This window comes from Podarcis liolepis (genome assembly GCF_965112155.1).
Source record: "Podarcis liolepis genome assembly, chromosome: 12".
Classification (NCBI taxonomy): Eukaryota; Metazoa; Chordata; class Lepidosauria; order Squamata; family Lacertidae; genus Podarcis; species Podarcis liolepis.
Genome location: NC_139563.1, coordinates 55,995,793 through 56,017,086, shown reverse-complemented (window position 1 = coordinate 56,017,086; position 21,294 = coordinate 55,995,793). Strand labels below are relative to the sequence as shown.

Here is a 21,294-nt window from a genome sequence, read left to right as displayed (position 1 = left end):
TACTTCAAATACTATGGAATGGACTAATACAGTGGTACCTCGGGTTACATACGCTTCAGGTTTCAGACTCCGCTAACCCAGAAATAGTGCTTCAGGTTAAGAACTTTGCTTCAGGATGAGAACAGAAATCGTACTCCGGCGGCGCGGTGGCAGCAGGAGGCCCCATTAGCTAAAGTGGTGCTTCAGGTTAAGAACAGTTTCAGGTTAAGAACGGACCTCCAGAATGAATTAAGTACTTAACCCGAGGTACCACTGTAGTTGTTTTTTAAAAAAAAAATCCATTTTGTCTGGTGTGTTTCCACATTCTCTCAAAATCTGGATTTTTGAGTGTAGTGTGGTGATAATTGAAATAATAGAAAACTATCACAACATTTTTTAAAAAATCGTGTGTATATGATATGATTCAACTAATATTTGTGGCCAAATGATTTCTGGAAGTCTTTCACAATGTAGCAGCTGAGAAGATTATGCTCAGTTTCAGTAAATGGAAGCTTTGGAAATTGTGGTTCCCCACAAGTGGCATCTGGGGCAATTAGACTGGGCACATGTTCGGCAACAATCTGAAATCTGATCATGCATCACTTCTGTATGCCAATACCATTTTTTTAAAAAATATAAAAGCTTATTACAGGTCCTCTGTTCAGTGTTATTCTATTCGAACTATATTTGATCTTGGGTGACAACTAACATCAACCCAGCCAGTAAAATTTATCTTTGTAGTTACTTCCATGTTGATCTGCAGATTGTGTGCTACTGCTTTTGTTTTGCATAGTCCAGTTAGAAGAATTTATAGGTTTGATGCATGAAGAAGGAAATTTTCAGTAAAGTGTTAATTATAATAAGTAAGTGCTCTCTCCCTAACTTTGACTAACCTCTGGTTGTTCTTCTACCAGTTCATTCCCATCTCATTTTGCTGCCCATCTAAACCCAGCCCCAGATTCTAAGCAATTTCAACACTTTCTCTCCGTGGTAGTAGACCTGGGATGCTCTTGGTTAACTAGTCAGAACATCCCGGGGCACAGCGCCTCTTGCTGACATGGAAAGAGCTCAGTCATCCTAGGTCAGGCTGGTTTGTGCTGAGCAGAATTCTGTGCAATCGCCATTCTGCTGCGCCTGGCTACAATTTGTGCTAGCTCAACATAGCTTCCTGCAGATAAAGATGCCTAAAAGCATTCTGAGACTGTGATATGAAGCATTTAACAAAGTAAGTCTCATTTAACTCACTGACCTTTTTCTGAGGAAACCGACTATTAGGTCCTGAGGTTCAAACAAGCTCAAAGGATAAGAAAATGAACTTCCTATTTGTATGCAGCCTTGTGGAACAAAAATTAAACATGGAATTAAAAACTAAGTAAGCCAATGGGGTTTGCATGAATTGGTTTGGTGACACTTAGCCCTTTCCTTGGGAAACTACTGGACAAAACAAAGCTCCTTTAGGAGGTTTTGAATCAATCTTAAATCTTATGTATTCTGTTCTTGAAATGAGAAAGAGAATAAGCAGAAACAGCATGCCTATTTGTAAATATGAGTTTTAAAGCGACTGTTTTCAACAAAAGCAGTGCCTAGTTTACGACCAAATCGCCGTATCTAAGTTCCCAGCATTGTTTCTCCTCTTTAATCTTGGCTGCTATTCTTGAATTAAAGGGGAATTATGCAATTTCCCCTCCCAATCCCATCCCTGCATCCCGATTCCTGACTCTTGCCCATGCACGCATCTTCTGATGCTTAGAGCCATCACTTGATCCAAAATATAACGATGCATTTAGCATATGGACAGAAGTATTGACTCTGGTACTGAGACTGTAATTTCACACGCACACGTACAAGGAGGAAAAAAGATTAGAAGGAAATCTGAAAATGAGACAACACAAAGATTTACAAAATAAGCCAACAAAGGAAGACCGTGGCACACAACTTCAAAGGCGATTGCAAATCCATTTTTAAACTTAATTATGTAATAATTTTCTTTCTTTCTCTCCCCCATCCCCCCCGGAAAGCAAGATATAGTTGTGAAGTTCAGATTTAACACAGAGGATGTTGTTTGTTAAACTGGAAACCAAGTGACAGGCCACTTATAACAGGAGGCCTGTTTCCGATCCTTTGAGTGAAATATGGTCATTATTTGTTGAGTGTCTGTTTTGGTTAGCTTTATTTAGTTTCAGGGAAGGAAGGCAGTGCCTTACTTTAGCAGAAGTAAAAGTTTTGGAATCTTCTTGTTCAGAATTCTACTTTTGATCTAAATTATATGCCTGCAAGATTGACCAATCATCCCCCCCCCCCCCGTGCCTAAAGAAATGCCATATTGCTTTGTATACAGAAAGTGGTTTTGCTTTCGAGTATCACGTGCTGTTAATTATGGCCTAGATTCTACTGGCTTTACCCATGCAATTAGTAGCTTTTGGCATGGAACTCAGATCTTCTGAAATTCATCCATGTGTTTCCAGAGAGAGGCACTGCTGAACATGTGGCAGTGGGATTGCATGGTGGGTTTTATTTTGGTCTATCAGCAATATACCAAATGCTGAATTTTATAGTTACCAGCACCTCTACCTGTCCCAGACTGCAAGAAAGGCAGGAAAAATAGATTTTAAAACTTTGCAGGTTGATACTTGAATGCAGTGTGTGTTTCAGATTATATTAAAAAAAATACCAAGAACTTAATCACATCTCCATCATGGGTTGTGAAAACTAAAGAGATCCTGGTAGAATTCCAGGAGGTTTCTTCTCCGTCAACAACCGAAGCCAAAGCCATTCACATGCGTCCATGCTGAACTATTGCTCCAGAGCTGAGCAGTTCCTCTAGGGCATCATCCTTGTACCCCAGAGTATCCTTCAGAACATCCAATGTGTGCTGACCAACGAGAGGAGGAGGTTTGGGCTCAGACACTTCAAACTGGCTGTACCTTACGGCTGGTCCTGTCAAAAACAAGAAAAAAGAAAACTGGAAGTTAATAATGGTCGTGGTTAGTTTTGTAAAGAATGCCATCCTGTACAAAGAGAAGACACCCGCAAATATCACAAATTCTTGTGCCTTGAGAATGCTTTTCTCTTTCTCTCGACAAGATTTTCATGTGATTTGCATGGGTGAAACAACCAACACAAGTCAAAAGCCAGAGATTTCACATTGCCCTTCATTATTTCAAAAGGCGCTACTTTCAGGAGCTGTTGTGTGATGAGACATTGAGTGCTGTAGATGAAGGTTTGCATCAATCCAAAGAGGATGGAAGCAATGGGAAACTGAAACCACCAATCACAAAGTAGGCTGCTTGGCTGACAGTTTCAACCAAACCAGCTATTATAAACAACTTGAAAAATAGCAAACCTTCCACTTTTTTTGTGGCAGAACATATAAATAAGTTTTGAAGACAGCAATTTCTTAAGCAGGAGTCTGGTAAACAATGCTTCTTAATCATATGGATCGGTACACAAAGATCTCGCTCTACGCCAGACTCGTGAACTTGTGGAGCCACTGCTTCAGAGCTGGTTGATATGTCTTCATTCCAACCAGATATTTCCATCGAAGTTCAGAAAAGGAATTAAATCACATGAGTGCTGCGTGTGTTTTCACTGTTAAATGAAAAGCAGGCCTTGGTGACTACTTACTGAAATGCCCATATCCCTCTTCTGTATTTGCTATACTGATACATATTATACAAATTACATTTCTTTTTATCAGCCCCCACAGAATATTTAAATCAGTCTAGGGATTTAGCAAACGAGGGCTGCTAACAAAGTTGTTCAGTCCTGGCTATGTGGCTGTGGAAATAGTTTTTTCAGGTTTTGATGTTTACAATTCCACTTCCATTATTCCATCACGAGTTCCAGAAGGACATTTTGTACACATATTATAAATCAGATTTGGTAAATGAAAAGGGGCTGTGCCTGTTCACAGATTCAGAGCATAACATGTTCAGAATCTTCATTGAACAGACCATTCTCCTATGATCCAACCTTGAGATTGCATCTTGGATTGGAATATTATTTGTGCATTTATCAATTATTATTCATAATGTGTAGTGATGAAAAATTCCACAGGGCAAAAAATGAAAACTTGCATGAGTCAGAAATAAGGTTGCCACTGTAAAAAAACCTGAAATCAATTAATAGGGACATCCTTTTTCTGTCAAGGGACGCACTAAAATGAATGGGAACTGCACAAGAGCACAGAGAAGCTTGTATACATTTATTGTAAATATACAATTCACTGGTGTCTGTTCTTAAATTTGTTTTGGATTTGTTTGTGTGTTGTTGTTTTGAAGTTTTTTAAAAAAATTATAATAGTGTGTGCTGCCCTTGGCTGCTTTGGGAGGAAGATTGAGATACAAATTTAATTAACAAATACATTCCCGGGGAGGCAGATGCTAGTGAGTAAGACCATTTGTTGTTTCCCCTCTCATTTTCTATGCCCCCCCTCTCTGGAATGCCCCCACCTTCCATTGCTAAGCCTCCTTGATCTCAGTGAGACCTAAGTACTACTAACTTAGTCTGGATCCAGCCGAATGATCTACTCATAACTGAGCAGTGATTTGCATCCAGGGTGGCGCTGTGGGTTAAACCACAGAGCCTATGGCTTGCCGATCAGAAGGTCGGTGGTTCGAATCCCCGCAATGGGGTGAGCTCCCATTGCTTGGTGCCTGCTCCTGTCAACCTAGCACTTTGAAAGCACATCAAAGTGCAAGTAGATAAATAGGTACCACTCCGGCGGGAAGGTAAACAGCGTTTCCGTGCGCTGCTCTGGTTCGCCAGAAGCGGCTTAGTCATGCTGGCCACATGACCCGGAAGCTGTACGCCTGCTCCCTCGGCCAATAAAGCGAGATGAGCGCCACAACCCCAGAGTCGTCCATGACTGGACCTTATGGTCAGGGGTCCCTTTACTCTTTACTTTTCTTGGCCCAAATCTCTGTCATCATAAATGTGTTAGGACTCTGTTGTTTTTTTGCTGCAACAGGTTGTCATGACTACTTCTCTGGAAGTTGCATCTCACACTTCTCTCACCTTATGGCAGTTTAAAGAAATAAGTCTACTTACTAGCTCTTACTAAAAGCACACACAAACCTACCAGTAGACTACATGTTGAACTACGTGAACTAGTCAATTTGCAATCCTTCAAACTGCTTTCCTAAATAGTCAAAGGCAACACTATTGAGATGGACTGTCATTTCAAGTCCCTTTCATTCAGAGCTGTTTGTAAATTCCTAATCTTTAGCTGACTGGCCTCCCCCCCCACCCCCCCAAGTCTTATATTAGTGACCCTCAATGCAATATAAATTCTCACCTTGAGCATTGGTAAATGCCAGCATTCATTGTCTAAAGTGGCTGGGGCTTGTATTCTTATATTGCTCAGATGCCACTATCAGTTTTGAAGTTTTAAGGAAACCATCTTACAAATAAATGACCTCTGGAGATTAAACTGATCAAATGAAAAGCAACCTAACAATGGAATCCTATATCTGTGCATTTAGAAATATCACAGTTGTACCCAACCTTGGCAGTAGTAAATAAGGATAATAATCAGCCTTAATCAAAAGTTCCACAAGAGCAGCTTTGCTTTATATGCAAAAGGTTGGACTGGGCAGTTTTGAGAATGGGCTCCACCAGCTATTATTTTTTCTTTTTCATTTGATGCAAGCAGGAGCAAGATTGTCTGGGGGGGGGCGTTATTAAAGACTTCTTAATTTACAAAAGCATGTGCATTGTCTTTTTTCAGGTTGTCTTTTCTACAAATCAGTTTCATTTTTTTGTGAGACATTAGTATTGCATGCAACACAGAATTGGGAAGAAAAGAGGGGGATTGGGGCTGGTGTGGGCGCCACTCGCTATTATGACTAGCATGTGAAAGTGAACTTGCACAAAACAGCATTAAGTTTTTGTACCCGTGGTGTCACCTAGAGCTTTGGTCCTCAATTTATGGACCAGAACACACAAGGAGGTTCTGCACAGACCTAAGATGGGTTGAATTGGTGACATCCTCACTGTTTCCCCAGCCCTAATTCATTGGTCAACATGAGTCTGACCAAGCTGCGGGAGGCAGTGGAAGACAGGGGTGCCTGGCATGCTCTGGTCCATGGGGTCACGAAGAGTCGGACACGACTAAACGACTAAACAACAAATTCATTTTATTTTAATTTAGAGAATTCATATACTTCTTTTCACTTTGGTGATGAATTGGATTTACATATAAAATATAATACAATGCAATAAAATGCAATAAAATGCAATTACTTACAATCATAGAATTGTAGACACAACCCCGAGGGTCATCTAGTCCAACCCCCTTCCTCCCCTTGTTTGTTGTTCTGCCCCGTGATTTCTGCTCTTCTAACTTTGCATTACCAAAGCTTTTCTGCTCCCTTAAACAACTTCCTCCTTTCTTGCCCACTGTCACCATCAAGTTGTCCCGCCTGGCCTTTGGCTTGAAATCAACTTGATCCCCTCCCCCTCTTTCCTTTTTCCTTCCTCCTTCTGTGATGCAACTCCTATTTGGGGATTTCCCTGACTTTTTTCTGGCCCATGTAGGACCAGTCTGGATAGTTGACCTTGGTGAAGATTTGACATTTTCATTCCCCCAAAAGTTTTTGATTTGAGTTTCTACTGAAATGAGGCTGCATTTCAATGTACTTAATCTTGTTTTTAAGTTGTATTTTAATCAATTGTTTTTATACCTGGTGTTAGCCACCCTGAGCCCGGTCTTGGCTGGGGAGGGTGGGTTATAAATAACATTATTTATTTATTTATTTTATTATTATTAGCCTATGTATGTTGCCAATTCAACTCTCTAAATGTGCCATACAAACTGAAGGCATGAAACAGAGAGGGAGGGAGTTTGGAAAACTAACTTGAAAAACTAACCTTGTACTACATATTTAGAATATTTTTTCTGGAGAAAGCAGTGAGCATTCCACAAGAAAGACCTAAACACACATTTTGCTATATGTGAAGTCCTGTAAATCAATATTTATATTTTGACTTCTTTAGCAAGTTACTAAGATACTTGCTCCAGATATTGCTTTATCGCCAAGGTTTCACAAGGCGTCAGATGAATATTATATCAGTTATACTTATAGTACCAAATTGTCTCCGCCTTCCCTAGTACTTGAAATCCACATCATCATCATAAATTTTGTTTATTTGGCGCCTCTCTGCCATAACATCCCAGGCGCCAAACAAACCATAAAGTTAAGACACAGAACACATTAAAACATGAGATATAAAAGACAGATAAGACAGTGCAAGCATCTTTTTGCTACGCGAGGTCCCAAGGGGATTAAAGACGTCTTTCTTTTTAAAAGGTTAAACAGTCCAGGAGTTTTTATGGTAGATTTCTGAGGTGAAAGAGAACAAGGGCAAACATAGCCCTGGCACCAAGAGCTGCCCCAAGTGTCCTGATTGCCTAGACTAATTCCAGTTGCCACACGTGTGTGTACATGCAGGAATAAAAGCACTGACCTTCCCAAGACAAAGAGTTAAAGCATTAAATTATAAATAACAGACTTGTTGCAAACTGCTTTGAAAAATGATTATTCAGAATTTTACAATATATTATTTCAGTTCTGCATGTGATTTATTGAATTACTTCTGCCCCCAGCCTAGAACTTAGAAATGAGCAATTAAAGGGCAGCTCTCCCTTTCCCATGCAACAGTTCCGAGAGAAGGCTACTAGGTTGGCAACTCCTCAGTTTAGTATTCCCCCTGCATTTTTCTTAAGAGGTTTTCTGCTTGACCCTCACTTTCTAGGCATGGGTCCAAGCAGCTTCCCCCTTGCCCCACTCCTCCCCAAGGGAAAACCTGCTACTTAGCAATCAGAACAAATGGCAATCCAGGGGAAATCCTTAATAAAGGCGTATTTTGAGAAAGGACTGGTGACACATGGTCTGATCTTGCTGCCCTGGCGGTCATACTCTGCACTACCTGCAGCTTCTGGACAGTCTTTGAACAGTAGCATCATCATCCTGTGCAGCTCAGTGGCAGGAGAGGCCAGCCAATCAGCCAAGTCTTGGGTCAGAGTCCGTATGCAAGGTTCAGTCCAGTCCTAAGGACAGGAGTATCTCAGCTCACATAAGTCAGATGGTCCAGGGGTCAGGAAAGCAGAGGGTCCAAGGTCAAGAGAAACAAGAAGCAGCAAGGTCTGGTCAGGAATGACCAATGTTCCCAGCATCTGTCTGAGGCTGGAAACCCTGTTTAAGAAAGCTGGAGCCAGCTGGTTCACATCAGGAAGAAGGCGGCTGATCAGCAGCAGGCGCAGTCACTGCCTTCTGCTCCTTCAGGCTGCTGCTCAGCAGGTGAAGCTGACTCCTGGCCCATGATAGCTAGTGCCACACAGGACTAGCCTAAGACATGTTGACACTTGAAACAAACCACAAGATGGTGCCCCCCCAATCAGGGAAGGGGTGGGTGAAGATCTACACTGAGAACAAGGATGGGAGGAGACCAGCAGCACCTCCTATTGGCCAAGGAGGAACACTAGGCTAGCAGATTTGGCCTCCAAGGACTGCACAGAAGAAGAAGAAGAAGAAGAAGAAGAAGAAGAAGAAGCAGCAGCAGCAGCAGCAGCAGCAGCAGCAGCAGCAGCAGCAGCAGCAGCGTTTCTTGGATACAGGATCTGCTGTCCCTGGGGATCCTGCCACCTGAGGCAGTGGGCCCTGGGTGGGATAAAACGCATCACAACAGGCCAATCTTAAGGCTATTGGGTTACTAGCTTACTGAAGTCAGGCTATCCTGGTTCAAGAATGGCTATAGCAGGTGAACCAGCCAAAAGCTGGGCATAGGCATGTCACCACTGATGCCACCTGGTCACTCAGTCATACACTGTTCAATGTGTTGAACCACCAAGAAATCAGGGAAAGCCAACAGGGTTGCACTCTCCATGTCTCACTCCTGATAAAGATCATCAGGCAAGGAGACCAAGGCTATTGCATTGCGAAATCCAAGTCTAAAGCCAGACTGAAGTGGGTCTGGATAATCTGCCTTATCCATGCATGCGCACAACTGGCAGACAGCCACCATCGTAATCGCCTTGCCCAGAAAATGTTGAGGATGGTGGCACATGACTCCCTCATTTGCACAGCACCCAATGCCAGTTTTGATACCTTGGTGCAATTGCCTCTTTACAGCTTGTGGTAGCTAGAGCGCTATCTGAGAGGCTGCTGCAATTCTCCTGCTGCCTTCCGTTCCAAGCAATCATCTGTTTTATTTTAATTTTAAATTCCTAAAAGAACAGTCAGCATGAGGATTTGGGCGGGAGAAAAGGGCAAATTCCACATTTGGACCCTATTCAGATGAATTTACAAACTGACAATGTGATCAATACCAACACAGTACGGAGGGCAAGCAATTGTGTTGGCTTTCCATTGTCTGTTGCCAATCCCTGTCATGTGATATTCAGCTCATCTGAGGTTGGGAATATCAAAGCAGTATGGGGCACTCAAGTCTCTTCAATCAAGCCGCCTTTGGTTTAAATTGCACAAGTGTGCAAGTGTGAGCACAACAGAGTGGCCCTCTTTCTGACGTTCTTGTGGCTGTAAATATTACCAGAGATTTTCATTCTATCCTGTGAAAGGCAAAAAAAGAAGAAGTCAGGAATCCTCTTTCTTCACCCATAAAAGCTACAGGAATATTGAGAAAGTGAAATGTAAGAACCAGACACACCCATGGAGAGGAATGAAGTATAAGGCTAGGAAGCTATCCAGAGAGGGAGAGAGACAGCGGGGGGGGGGGGGGGGATTCTGCATCCAAGAAAGAAGACAACTAAAAAGCTTGAGAGTATAAATTAGAATCAGATTGGAACCAGCCATGCATAAGCAATATTCCATCTCAAATGTGCACAGATCAGTTTCATTAATGCAATTCCCCATTCTCCTTGACTTTTTCCACCTCCTGATGCTTTGGACTACTTCCTTTTCTCCACCACCCCACTTTCACTGTGAAGTAAAGTGCTTTAACTTACTTGAGCTAGTAATTTTGAAGTTCTAGTCGGGAGCAGCAGGTGCTTGGTTTAAAGAGAATTTTTCCATCGTGGACTGTCTGGGAGCATCAGCAGCACCTCCCTCCCTCCCACACACCCCGGCACCTTTGATCCTTTGCCACTTGCACTTGTGGGTTTCACATTTGACTTGATGTTTCTTTCCAAGATGTGTCATTCCTCCCCCCCCCCCCCGCTTTGCTAATGCATCTTCCTTTTGTAAGATTGTCAGATTTGAGCCTTTCGCTTCTATACAAATCACAGCAAAAAATGGTTGGCATTTATTGCCTTCAAGGATGCTACAGACCTCATTTTACTTCAACAATCAATAAAAGGCCACTATGATGTGTGAACACACTGGAGTAAAATACTCCCAAATAACAACAACAACAACAACAACAACAACAACTTTTTATTTGTACTCCACCCTCCCTGGTGGACCCCAGTGTTATGTTCACCACCCTCTACACAACATGTTTTTTGCTATGTGTGCTGCTTCAGGTCCAGCCCAGTGTCAGCCAAAGATGTGCAGTGCGGGTGAGGAAACCCCTTTCCAGCAACAGCAGGACTCAATAGAGCAGCACAGCCGCTGCCTCATCCACAGTCCTGCTGCTTAGGGTGGGAAGGCCATTTTGCAGTACCAGCTCCCAGGCAGCAGAGGCACAGATCAGGCCTGTTGTCATCAGATGACAGCTCTGCATCCAGGTGATTCAATGCTGCCTCCCCATCCTGTTTCTGGGGTTTCCATTCGTTACCAGTGACAAGGATCCTCCCATGTTACCTTCCATCTGCCTGCCATTTGGGGGGCTGCACTGGGGTGCTCTTCACTAGTAGGGTTTCCCGGCTGGTAGTCTTTTTCTTTCTTTGGTTATCACTTGTAGCCGAGTAAGATTGTCTTCCATAAACACGGTTTTAACGATGAGTTCGTAAGTGACTGTGGAGGCCAATTCTGGATCCAGTGGGGACATTGGTTTCTGGGTAGGAGTTGATCACGGTGTGGATTTGCCAAGCGTGTCTTCCTCTTAACACGTTTCTCCCTTGCGTCCTGAGTTGGAGTGTCTTCAAAGCCCATGGCACCTTTGGTAAAGGCTGTTCTCCAACTGGAGAACTTGCAGGCCAGTGTTTCCTAGTAGTCAGTGTTTATACTACATGTTTTTAGATTTGCCTTGAGACATTATTTAAACCTCTTTTGTTGACCACCAGCATTACACTTTCCATTTTTAAGTTTGGAATAGAGTAGTTGCTTTGGAAGACAATCATCAGGCATCCGCACAACATGACCAGTCCAACGAAGCTGATGTTGAAGAATCATTGCTTCAACACTGGTGATCTTTGCCTGTCTTCCCAAGTGATGTGTAAAATTTTTTGGAGACACCACTGATGGAATCTTTCGAGGGGCTGGAGATGGCATTTATAAGTGGTCCATGTTTCACAAGCATATAGTTAGGTTGGTAGTACAATAGCTTTGTAAACAATCATTTTGGTAGTACTGCTCTCTTGCCACTGGAGGACAGGTTTTCAAGGAAGGACTGGGCAGACAAACACCTCCAAGCCCCCCTGCAGCAAGGTGGACTAGTGGTTTGGATTGCTCTTTAAATGTAGAAACGTTCTGCTGGGTGGCATAGTGAGGATATATCAAAAGTACCTCTTTGTTGTCTTCACTGCCACTGAGTAGGCTCACTAATGAACACTTACTTGTGCTGCCTGCATTTGTCTGGAGTTTTTCTTCACTTGCGTCTCCCAGGTGGTTTCACTGTCTTCAGCTCTGCTGTATGCCAAGAAGCCAGTTAAGCTCTATCAAACGGGAGAGGATGCCCGGGACGAGCATATCACCAACCTGGGCCATCCATGTATTGCACAGATTAACTGGGCTTTTAATAGGACCACGGGTCAAATTAGCCGGAAAATCCCCCAGAGCCACCTGAATTCATCAGCCCCTGAGGACAGACCATGCTAATAGGTTCTCCACCTCTGTAGAGCTGACAAATCCCCCACTCTCAGAGGGAGACCATATTTAAAGCTAACCTACCATTCAGTGGTTGCATCGACAGACCTGAGGGCTGGCTGACAGAGCTATCACATTTCCTCTGGTTAGAGGCTGGCATGTGGCACAACCATCAATTGTTTGAGTCATGGCCCCCTCAGCTGGCTTACCCTTCCTCTTTCACCACCCCTCTCCTTACCCAATGTCCTCCACTCAGCTCTCCCCAGCTGACCTTGTCCCAGGCACATGGAAAACAATCAAGGCCAGAGCACTACACAGAGTGGAAGAACTTGACTGGGTGGGGTGGGGGTGCCATTCTTTCTGGCATGCATACTACATGCTGTGTCTCTTGAAACGTGTCTCTCCATCTATAATAAATTTCTGTATAGTTCACAGTTAACACATGGCCAAAATAGCTCAATTGAGAAAGCATTAGACTGAAGATCAGTAACTTCCTTTCAAAGGATAGCTCAGTTGGTAGAGCATGAGACTCTTAATACCAGGATAGTGGGTTCAAACACCATGTTGGGCAAAAGATTCATGCATTGTAGAAGTTGAACTTGAGGATCCTTGTGGTCCCTTGCAACTCTTCCATGATTCTGTGACAGATGAGGCATATCTCTTAAGATATCTCTTAATATAAACTCTGGATATAACACCTGTTTTGCCCAAGGTTTAGAACACATAAAAGAGTATGGAGAACATTGTCTACATATATATTCTTTCTCGATTCAGCATTAGATAATACAAGTCAGATATGTAAGAAATTGTTGCAGCATGGAGTGCTCTTGTTCCCTGTTCCACACATTCACCTGTGCTTGTTATTGACCTCATTTGAAAGAAACAGATGCTGAATTGTTGTATGTGCCATGTGGCTTGGTCTGCTTGGATGAATCATCACAGCAGGATGCACAGATTCCAGGATGCAGCCGCAGCTTGCACATCCCATGCTATCCACTCTTCACTGGTCCCACCAACAGTCTCACACCTCGAAAATCATTGGGGCATCCCATATTGAAGACACTTTTAATGATTTAGCTGTGATGATGCCATGACTTGCAGTGCCTGCAGTGACCTATTCAGGAGGGAGCTTGCTAGCAGAAGCCTCAGGAGGGCTGGCAGAAGAGACCCCAGACACGTTACTTCAGGGTCTTGACAATGAGCCTCTGCCAGTAACCTGGAACTTACTGAATCACACATCCTCAATTTTGAATCCCTAGAGAATGTAGCCCCTGCAAAAGATACCAGAGGGAAGCCAACACCTTTCCCCAAAAGTACCCAAGAGCATTTGAGCCCGTTTGCCACCACAGGCAATGCACCCCAGCAAGAAACAGAAGAGAAGTGTCAGGCTCCAAGCCAAAGGAATCAAGGAGGCAAAATCTAAGAGGTGCAGTCAGGCCCTGGGAGTATATAAGGGCTCAGCGAACACCAAGCACTCCCTGGAGCAAGCCGCATGGTCCCTAGGACCTGTCCAGGGTTCTGAAGGGCCTTGTCTCTGACCACCTTAGTTTCCTGTTTCCACATTCTCCGCTTTCGAAGGGACACACACTCCCTGCCCCCCTGGGTTTCCTGTTCTTGCCATAAGCTCCAGACCTGCTTCCCTGAAACTGCTCCACAGGTTCAGCCTCTCCAGGGCTAGGCGTGTGACACTTTTCAGCCTAATAAAATGTGTAAATTGTACCGTGAAACAATAAAACTCAAAGGACACAAACACTCTCTTCTCCATTAACCCTTTTCGTTGAATTGGAACATGGCTGCCTGCTTGCAGAAAGCCAAGACGTTAAGCAGATGGGAGGAGGAGGAGGGAAATGAAAAGCAGCTCTCACCTCTACAAAAACGTGCAAAGTTCAGAGCCACCCTTCTAACTCAGCAAGCACAGAGCAATGTTTAATGTGAACTCAGATGCCTTTTGCAGATTGCTCTGATTCTTGTGCTGATTTCTACACCAGCTGTCTTCCGCCAGATTCAATGTGCAGGTTTCATTTTAACGCACTGGCTATTCCCTGGTTACCTGCCATATAATGGGATCTTACAGGTGGAGGGCATGTTTGTAAGGCTTGTTCATCCACTCACAGAGGAAAATATCATAAAATAAAATACTTGGGGTGACATTCCTGGATTCAAATACAACCCACTTCCCCAGTTTTCAGATACTGTATCAATCAAAGAATGCCAAGAATTACTTCACCTCATATATATGTACCTGTTGCAGATTATATTCATTTGAAAATTAATTTTTAAACCAGCTGTTATTTTCCCCTAGCGAAATACACACTGCCGTTTCTTTCAGGAAAATGCTGCTTTTAGGATTGGTTGCTATGATATATAAAAAGCGTTTAGATCTACCTGGAGTGCTCAGTTCTATTCTGTAGCATTGTAGTTCTATTCCTGCAGCTTTGTCCTGTAATATTTTTTAAATAAAAGAGATAAGGCATATCATGCTGTTCCTGCTTCCTGTGGTTTCTGAGAAGCGGCAATTGAATGACATAATCAGTACTCAGTTCATGGGTGGAATTAAAGAGCTAACCCAAAAGTCACTTCAGGCTAAAGAACTGAAAGGCAACAGTTCTGAGTGGTGAAATAGCAGGAAATGGAGATGATTTAAAAGACGTAAAGCAGTCTCCATGGGACACAGAGGGACAGTTTGAAAGCCAAAATACACCTTACACTGAGTGTGCCTACGGTTATCTGTACTGATGCTGCTGTTTCTACTGTATTACATATCATGTTTTTGCTTTTGTTGTGATGGTGATGATGATGATAATGATGATAAGCAGTATTTCTACAACTATCAGGTGGCCAAACTTGATACCAAGTCTGCCCCACCACCACACCATCACTACAACACAGCACTTTGTGTGACCTGTCAATTATACACGGAACATTTAATCTGAAAAGCCAAGGAGAACATCAATATTTTAGACAGAGAAATTCTCTCCCCCTTTGTTCACTCTTCTTTGTGGCCTAAAGAGATCTCTGCAGGGTGGACCTATCTATAACTTTAGTACACATACTGTACTTTACAGTTCACATGCTTTAAAGCAAGCATGAGCAGGCTCAGTTAAAAACTGGTGACCCTTAAAAGTGTCAGAACACTCTGAATTCAATCTGGAAGATGCAATGCCAGTTTAATTTCTAAAGCATGCTTTTGTGTAGATACTTTGAAGGTTGACCACACACAAAAATAAAAGCAGATCTGGATCAAGAAATGGAAAACATTTTTTAAAAAATGTTTTGAATGGCTATAATGAGACTCTGATATTTTCACACCTATGGAAATTGTTTTCATGCTATTTAGTACATTCCTATAATAGTGAAGGGAATTGTGTTATTTCACTTGAGTACAAAGATGTAAGAATAGTGAGAATCACCTGTCCTAAAAGTAATGTTATTAATTGCTATATTTTCTAGCTTGATCAGTGTGTGCAATTATGCAAGGAACATTCATTTGGCTTAATAAAGGAATTACAACATGTGCAAAAGAATGGCCATGTTGGGCAGAACAATGACCCATTTCACAGAACCTTTTGTCTACTGCAAACAGCCAACCAACTGCAAAAAGAAGTTCACAAGCAGGACATAAGAGCCCCAAAATCTAGTAACCAAACGAACATTGACCTGGCTTGGATCTAGCACTGAACCATGGGTCAGCATTACAAGAATGAGGCAAACTTCACACTGGGTTGCACTCTCTTGCCCCAACAGGGCCATGATGAAATCGGCAGCTTTCACTTTCATCTGAGATTAACTGCTGTTTAGCTTAACTAAACTTTAGTTAGTTAAGCTTAACTATGGCTACCAAAACAAAGCCAGCTTCATAGACTATGGTGTGAAGTTGGCTTGCTTCCACTAACCATAGTTAAATTAACCATAGTATATCTATCCAGGTTTGGACAATCTAGAAAAATGGAGCTATTCAGAAGTAGAAGCAAAAACTTCCAAATGCACTGAAGGAGAAGAGGGAGATGCAACGCATGATCTCCAGGGAGGATGAGGCTTATTCTCATAAACCTAACTATGCTACAACTGAGGTTTAGTGTTACATCAAAATTCTGGCCCATTTTCTCTGAAAATGAAGGTTGCTCTTTTGGCTCAGAAAATAATAGCATATGATACTTCACTAAATTAAAAAACTGTTTCATGCAGAAAAGGCAATCCCAATGGAGTTCTGCCAAACGCACTGACCTAGGGCTCATCCACCCTGGAGTTTAATTTGAAGCTGCTTGTGTCTCGTATTTTTTTATGCCTCACATGACATCCTTCTCATCCAAGTGGCAGCCCATGCTCCCCCACCCCAACACACTAAATTTGGATCTTCCCCACCAACAGATAATCTAGTAAGGGAAGAAAATTCAGTATAAAATTACATGTAATCTGACTGTGGCAGCACTGATGCGCCTATATGGGCAGACATTTATACATGCGTGGTGATGTTTCACTGGGTGCCATCTACCACAAACACTATTTGTTTCCTTTCCCAATGGAAATGATGTAGCCCACTCTTTCCCACCAATTGCTGATGAAGGCAAGTTTGTAGTATTTTTTAAATTTTTACAACAGCTCTTTTGTGCAGAACTGTGCTTGCAAAAAAACCAAACCAGCTGTATTAAAAATAAAAATATTTTTTGCCCGTGGAAGGAACAGGAGGTAAGAAAGGAGAAGGGAAGAAAGAAACAACAGCTTTTCATGTGAGCGACTGCAAATCCTTTCCTGGTTTGGAGTGACCCATTTTTTATTGTGAAAATCTGATATAATTGAAAATCTATATTTTAAAAATGTGGGGTCTATCTGCACAGGTGGAGCAACACACACACACACACACACACACACATTTTAGTGCTCTATTGTGCAAATTGGGTATATAGCAAAACATACATATATACATTTGAAAGTGTGCCCACTCATGGCACAAAAATACCTGTGTATGTGCCCACAGCATTCCTCAGGTTTCCTGGCTTGGAGTGATATACCTTTGTGTAAATCTGTTACATCAGAAAATTGTATTTCATATACGGAGTGAGAGGGGGTGGAGCGAGAAGCACACAAAACTAAACTCATACCTAGAGACTTTCCCACAATGTTTTCTGGGACTTATGGAGGATGGGGAAATATTAACTGAGGGAAGGAGCAACAAATGCACAGATCTATTCCACCAAGCACTGTCCACTAGTGTGGATGGGAAACATCAAGGAAGATTTCAGAGGCATGAAATGGAAAGCGTTCATGTGTGGATGGAGATGCACATGGAAATGGACACACGGAAAGAGCAACTCATGTATGCTGGAATGCCCTTGTGTGGGCACAGTCCCAGTTGCTGTCAGGCAAAACTATGGCTTGCAATAATTCGTTGGGTAAGAGGTCTGTAGAAAGAAGCTTGCTTTTAAATAACACACTGGGCATGGAATTGCCAAGCCAAGTACTGAGAGAGCATTAAAAGCAGAGTAAATCACTTGCTTAGCTTTTTCCCATGAAGCAGTTACATGAAACTGATCAAACATGGGATCGTTGTGTAAGAAATGAGAGATATTCAACTGGTATCACCAACGAAATGGTCTAGATCAAAAGCTGCAATTTGGTTTAGCCTCCATTGACTTGCGAGAGTGGTTACAATTAAGGAAGAGTAGCAAAGAGGTGCTTTCCTCCTCATCAGGCCCTTTGCCTCTTTCACTACAGGGATCAAGCTGCTGGTGCTGGAGGAGCACTTTTGCCACGGGGAAAGTTGGAGAGAAGTTGCTTCCATTGCCCCACAAGCAATAGCCATATGAAGGCAGCAGGAGACTCTTCTCATCCAAAGAAGTGTCAGCCAGAACTGTTGACATTAAAGTAAGCAATATCCAAGGGTTTAGTACTTTGAGCAAGCATACTAAGCTGATGACTTCCTAGTGCAGGTCTATTGTTTTCATTTCCTACCATATACTTCCACCAATGCATGTTTTGAGATGAAGACCAGTGATAGGTGCTTCGTGCAAGGATTTCCTTAGATTATTAAATACACTGCCTTAATCCCTCACTGCTTTAGCTGACAAATTTAATAAACTACAGGATACAGAACTCCGTAATCCCATTGGGGTTTTTCTCTTTCTGTTTATTTATTTATTGACTTACAGAGTAGCATTTCAGAGACATGTTCAAGTGCTATAAAGCTAATCCTTAGCAATTTCCTCTCTTCTCAAATACCCCAAATATCTTATTACTAGAGAGGAGTTTCATATATCAGAAGAGAATTGCCTTTCTTGTGTATTGGACATTCTTGAGGAAATGCATTTTAATGCAGCCAAAGAAGGGGGAAAAAATGAAATGTTTATAAGAGATTCATTGGAAACTCTTCTAATTACATCAACTTGAAATTAGAGTCAGGGAACGGCTGGATGGTGGAGATCTGGTTCCTATTTCTATTTCTCCTGCAGATTTCTTTTGTCACCTTAAGCAAATCAAGCCTGGTCTGATTTTTAGTTGGGCTGAACATGCCCTGCTGCTGCTGAGGTCCATGGAATGCCCCCCCCCCCGCAACATAGATAATGATGGCAATTCCAAGGCCTCCCCATACAAGAAGAAAATTCTGGGAGACCGAGGGCTATTGATCTTGATGTATTTTTATGACAGTGCAGTCCGTAAATATTTAAAGAAATACATCATGGATCATAAAAAATATTATGAAGGGTGGCATATAAGTGCAGTAAATGAAAGATCTGGAGCCTGAAGATCTGGAGCATCCAGAAAATACTGCTCCACTGACCAGGCAGAACAGAAAGACAGACTCCCAGTATTTAGAGCAGACTTGACCGATCCAGAGACATTACTCCACCTGCCAATCTCAGGGGCTCGTGTTATCAATAGGCCTGTTCCCTTCTCTGCCTGAAGTGGGGTGTGATTCTTGAGCATGCACAGGCCATAACAGTAGGATTGAGAAATTCAGTTCAATTTGGAATTCAATGTGAACCTGCCTATTTAAGACTGGGTGTGTGTGTGTCCATCTCTACACACCAGGCTGCTCCCCACGTGGACCTTGAAGGTGCTGAGCCAAAACTAAGAGCCCTTGACACTCCCTCCTGAGCCTCCACATGAGAATGATCAACCCCCTTCACAGAGTTTTGCCATACTTCCACTTGCTTGTCTACTTTCCCCCGGGGAAACCTACTGTTTACCGCTGAATCGGAACAAACATCAACTGGGTTTTATACAGATTGATGTTTGTTCTGAAGCAACAGTAAAGAGCAGGTTTTCCTGAGGAACGCATGGGCCAAACAAAACCCCTCTCGGACCCATGGCTAGAAATCAGGGGGCAAGCGGAAGTTAGACCACATTCACATGGAAGTTTATTCGATTTCCACGACAGAAAGAGGAGGTTAAGGGGTGATATGATAGCCATGTTCAAATATATAAAAGGATGTCACATAGAGGAGGGAGAAAGGTTGTTTTCTGATGCTCCAGAGAAGCGGACACGGAGCAATGGATCCAAACTACAAGAAAGAAGATTCCACCTAAACATTAGGAAGAACTTCCTGACAGTAAGAGCTGTTTGACAGTGGAATTTGCTGCCAAGGAGTGTGGTGGAGTCTCGTTCTTTGGAGGTCTTTAAGCAGAGGCTTGACAACCATATGTCAGGAGTGCTCTGATGGTCTTTCCTGCTTGGCAGGGGGTTGGACTCGATGGCCCTTGTGGTCTCTTCTAACTCTATGATTCTATGATTCTATGACAGCTCCCTGACTGTTAATGTCTACCTTATCCTTGAGCTTCCACATGACATAAAAGCCACACCTGGAAAATCAGTAGAATATAGTGCATGTTTAACGCTCATATCCATGTTATTTGATTTCAGAAAATAATCTGTTTGCTGCCTCATTAACCTGGAAAATCACAGGAGTAAAGCAGTGTCATTTTGGGTGGTCATACCAGCATACAGTTCTTTCCTGCTGTTTTCATGGGCGAACAGAAATGCACATGTGCAGAAAGAGAGGGGCAGTAGCAATGTGGTCCAATGGCATTTGTTGCTGTGTCACACCATGTCAGCTAGTGCAAATGTAATTTAGGGCAACCTGCTAGTATATCAGTCAAAAAGTCACATTTCCATAATGAAATAGGTATTGCAGTGTGAAAGGAGCAGAGGCGCTAGCATTGCAATCAGGAAAACTAACGCAGTATTCCCCGTGTCTGAATGCACCCATACTCCCGGAACTTTCCCCCTGCTAGCTGTTGCGAACAGAACACATGATCCAGCTCTTAGACCTGTTTTTTAATACACACACACACACACACACACACACACACACACACACAAAAATTGGTTTCTGCCTTTTATATAAGTATTCACTCCATAATTTGTGAACAGTCAAGTTACAGCTGGAACAAATGAGAATAAATTTTCTCTACTCTCTCTTTTTATATATATAAAAGCTCTCATCATTTCTAATGTTATTTGACCAGTAAATAACAGAGGGTGTTTTTTTGTGTGTTTTTTTAAAAACTCATATTGTTTACAGCTGGAGGAAAATGAAGAACAGTAATTTTCTAGATGTCAAGGCCATTCAAAAACATTCTTTGCAGGAAGGAGAGAACTACTAAAAAACAACAACAAACCACTGCCACACAGAATCATAAACAGATTAGGATTCTTTTTTAATACACTGAGTGGGGGAAATGTTTTCAAAAACTGCACCAGAGGTGCCATAAAAGCGGGAGGGAGGAGAGAAGGGAACCACATGTTGTTCTTCTTCAAGCATACCTCTATTTCTGGTTATTTATATAAAAAGTAACCACAACAAGTGATCTTAAAATAAGCTGCTTTTTAGCAATTTAAATCTTAAATACATCCAAGAGCAGATCCAAAGAATGACTCTTCACATATGATTTTCTGAAATGGCACCACACTGGGATTTTCACATAGAGGATTTAAAAATTAATCTTTTGTAGACATTGGGGTCTGGCATCAGGGTCCGTCTCCACTGAGAGTGACCAATATCCCAAGCCCTTAGGAGGCTCCATCACCTACCTGGCCACCCAGAGGCAGCTATTTGTTTTAACTTAGGCTCTTTCTAGGGATGGACAAATCTGTCTATTTTAGATACTTCGTTTCTCTCAAGGGTGGGGAGAAACAGGACAGTATATTCAAAGTCCAGTTTTTTTGCCAGTTTATTTTCAGATGATTTCTTTGTGGAAAACCATTACATTTTTAGTGGGAAACATTTGGTTAGAAGTGATAAAAACAGACAAAACAAACAGTGATTTTGGTAAGTGTCATTCTGTATAGAACTATTCTATAAGAGCAACATGTAAGATTCCACTGAACACCCTGAGAGTTCGTTCTCATGTGTAAATGTTGACGTAATAAAGCCCAAAGCATGCAGTGTGTGTG

The 21,294-nt window shown here is 42.4% G+C and overlaps 1 protein-coding gene across 5 annotated transcripts in view; it reads right to left on the bottom strand.

Annotated features, from left to right (window-relative positions):
* Positions 1–275: 275 nt before the first annotated feature.
* The window catches only part of SUGCT (succinyl-CoA:glutarate-CoA transferase), a 294,353-nt gene continuing 273,334 nt past the window's right edge, over positions 276–21,294 (bottom strand). For all 5 annotated transcript variants that reach the window (XM_083468830.1, XM_083468832.1, XM_083468835.1 and 2 more), the window contains exon 14: positions 276–2,916. In XM_083468830.1, the coding sequence (XP_083324956.1) occupies positions 2,753–2,916 (164 nt within the window). In that variant the 3' untranslated portion in view covers positions 276–2,752. The remainder of the gene's footprint in view (positions 2,917–21,294) is intronic.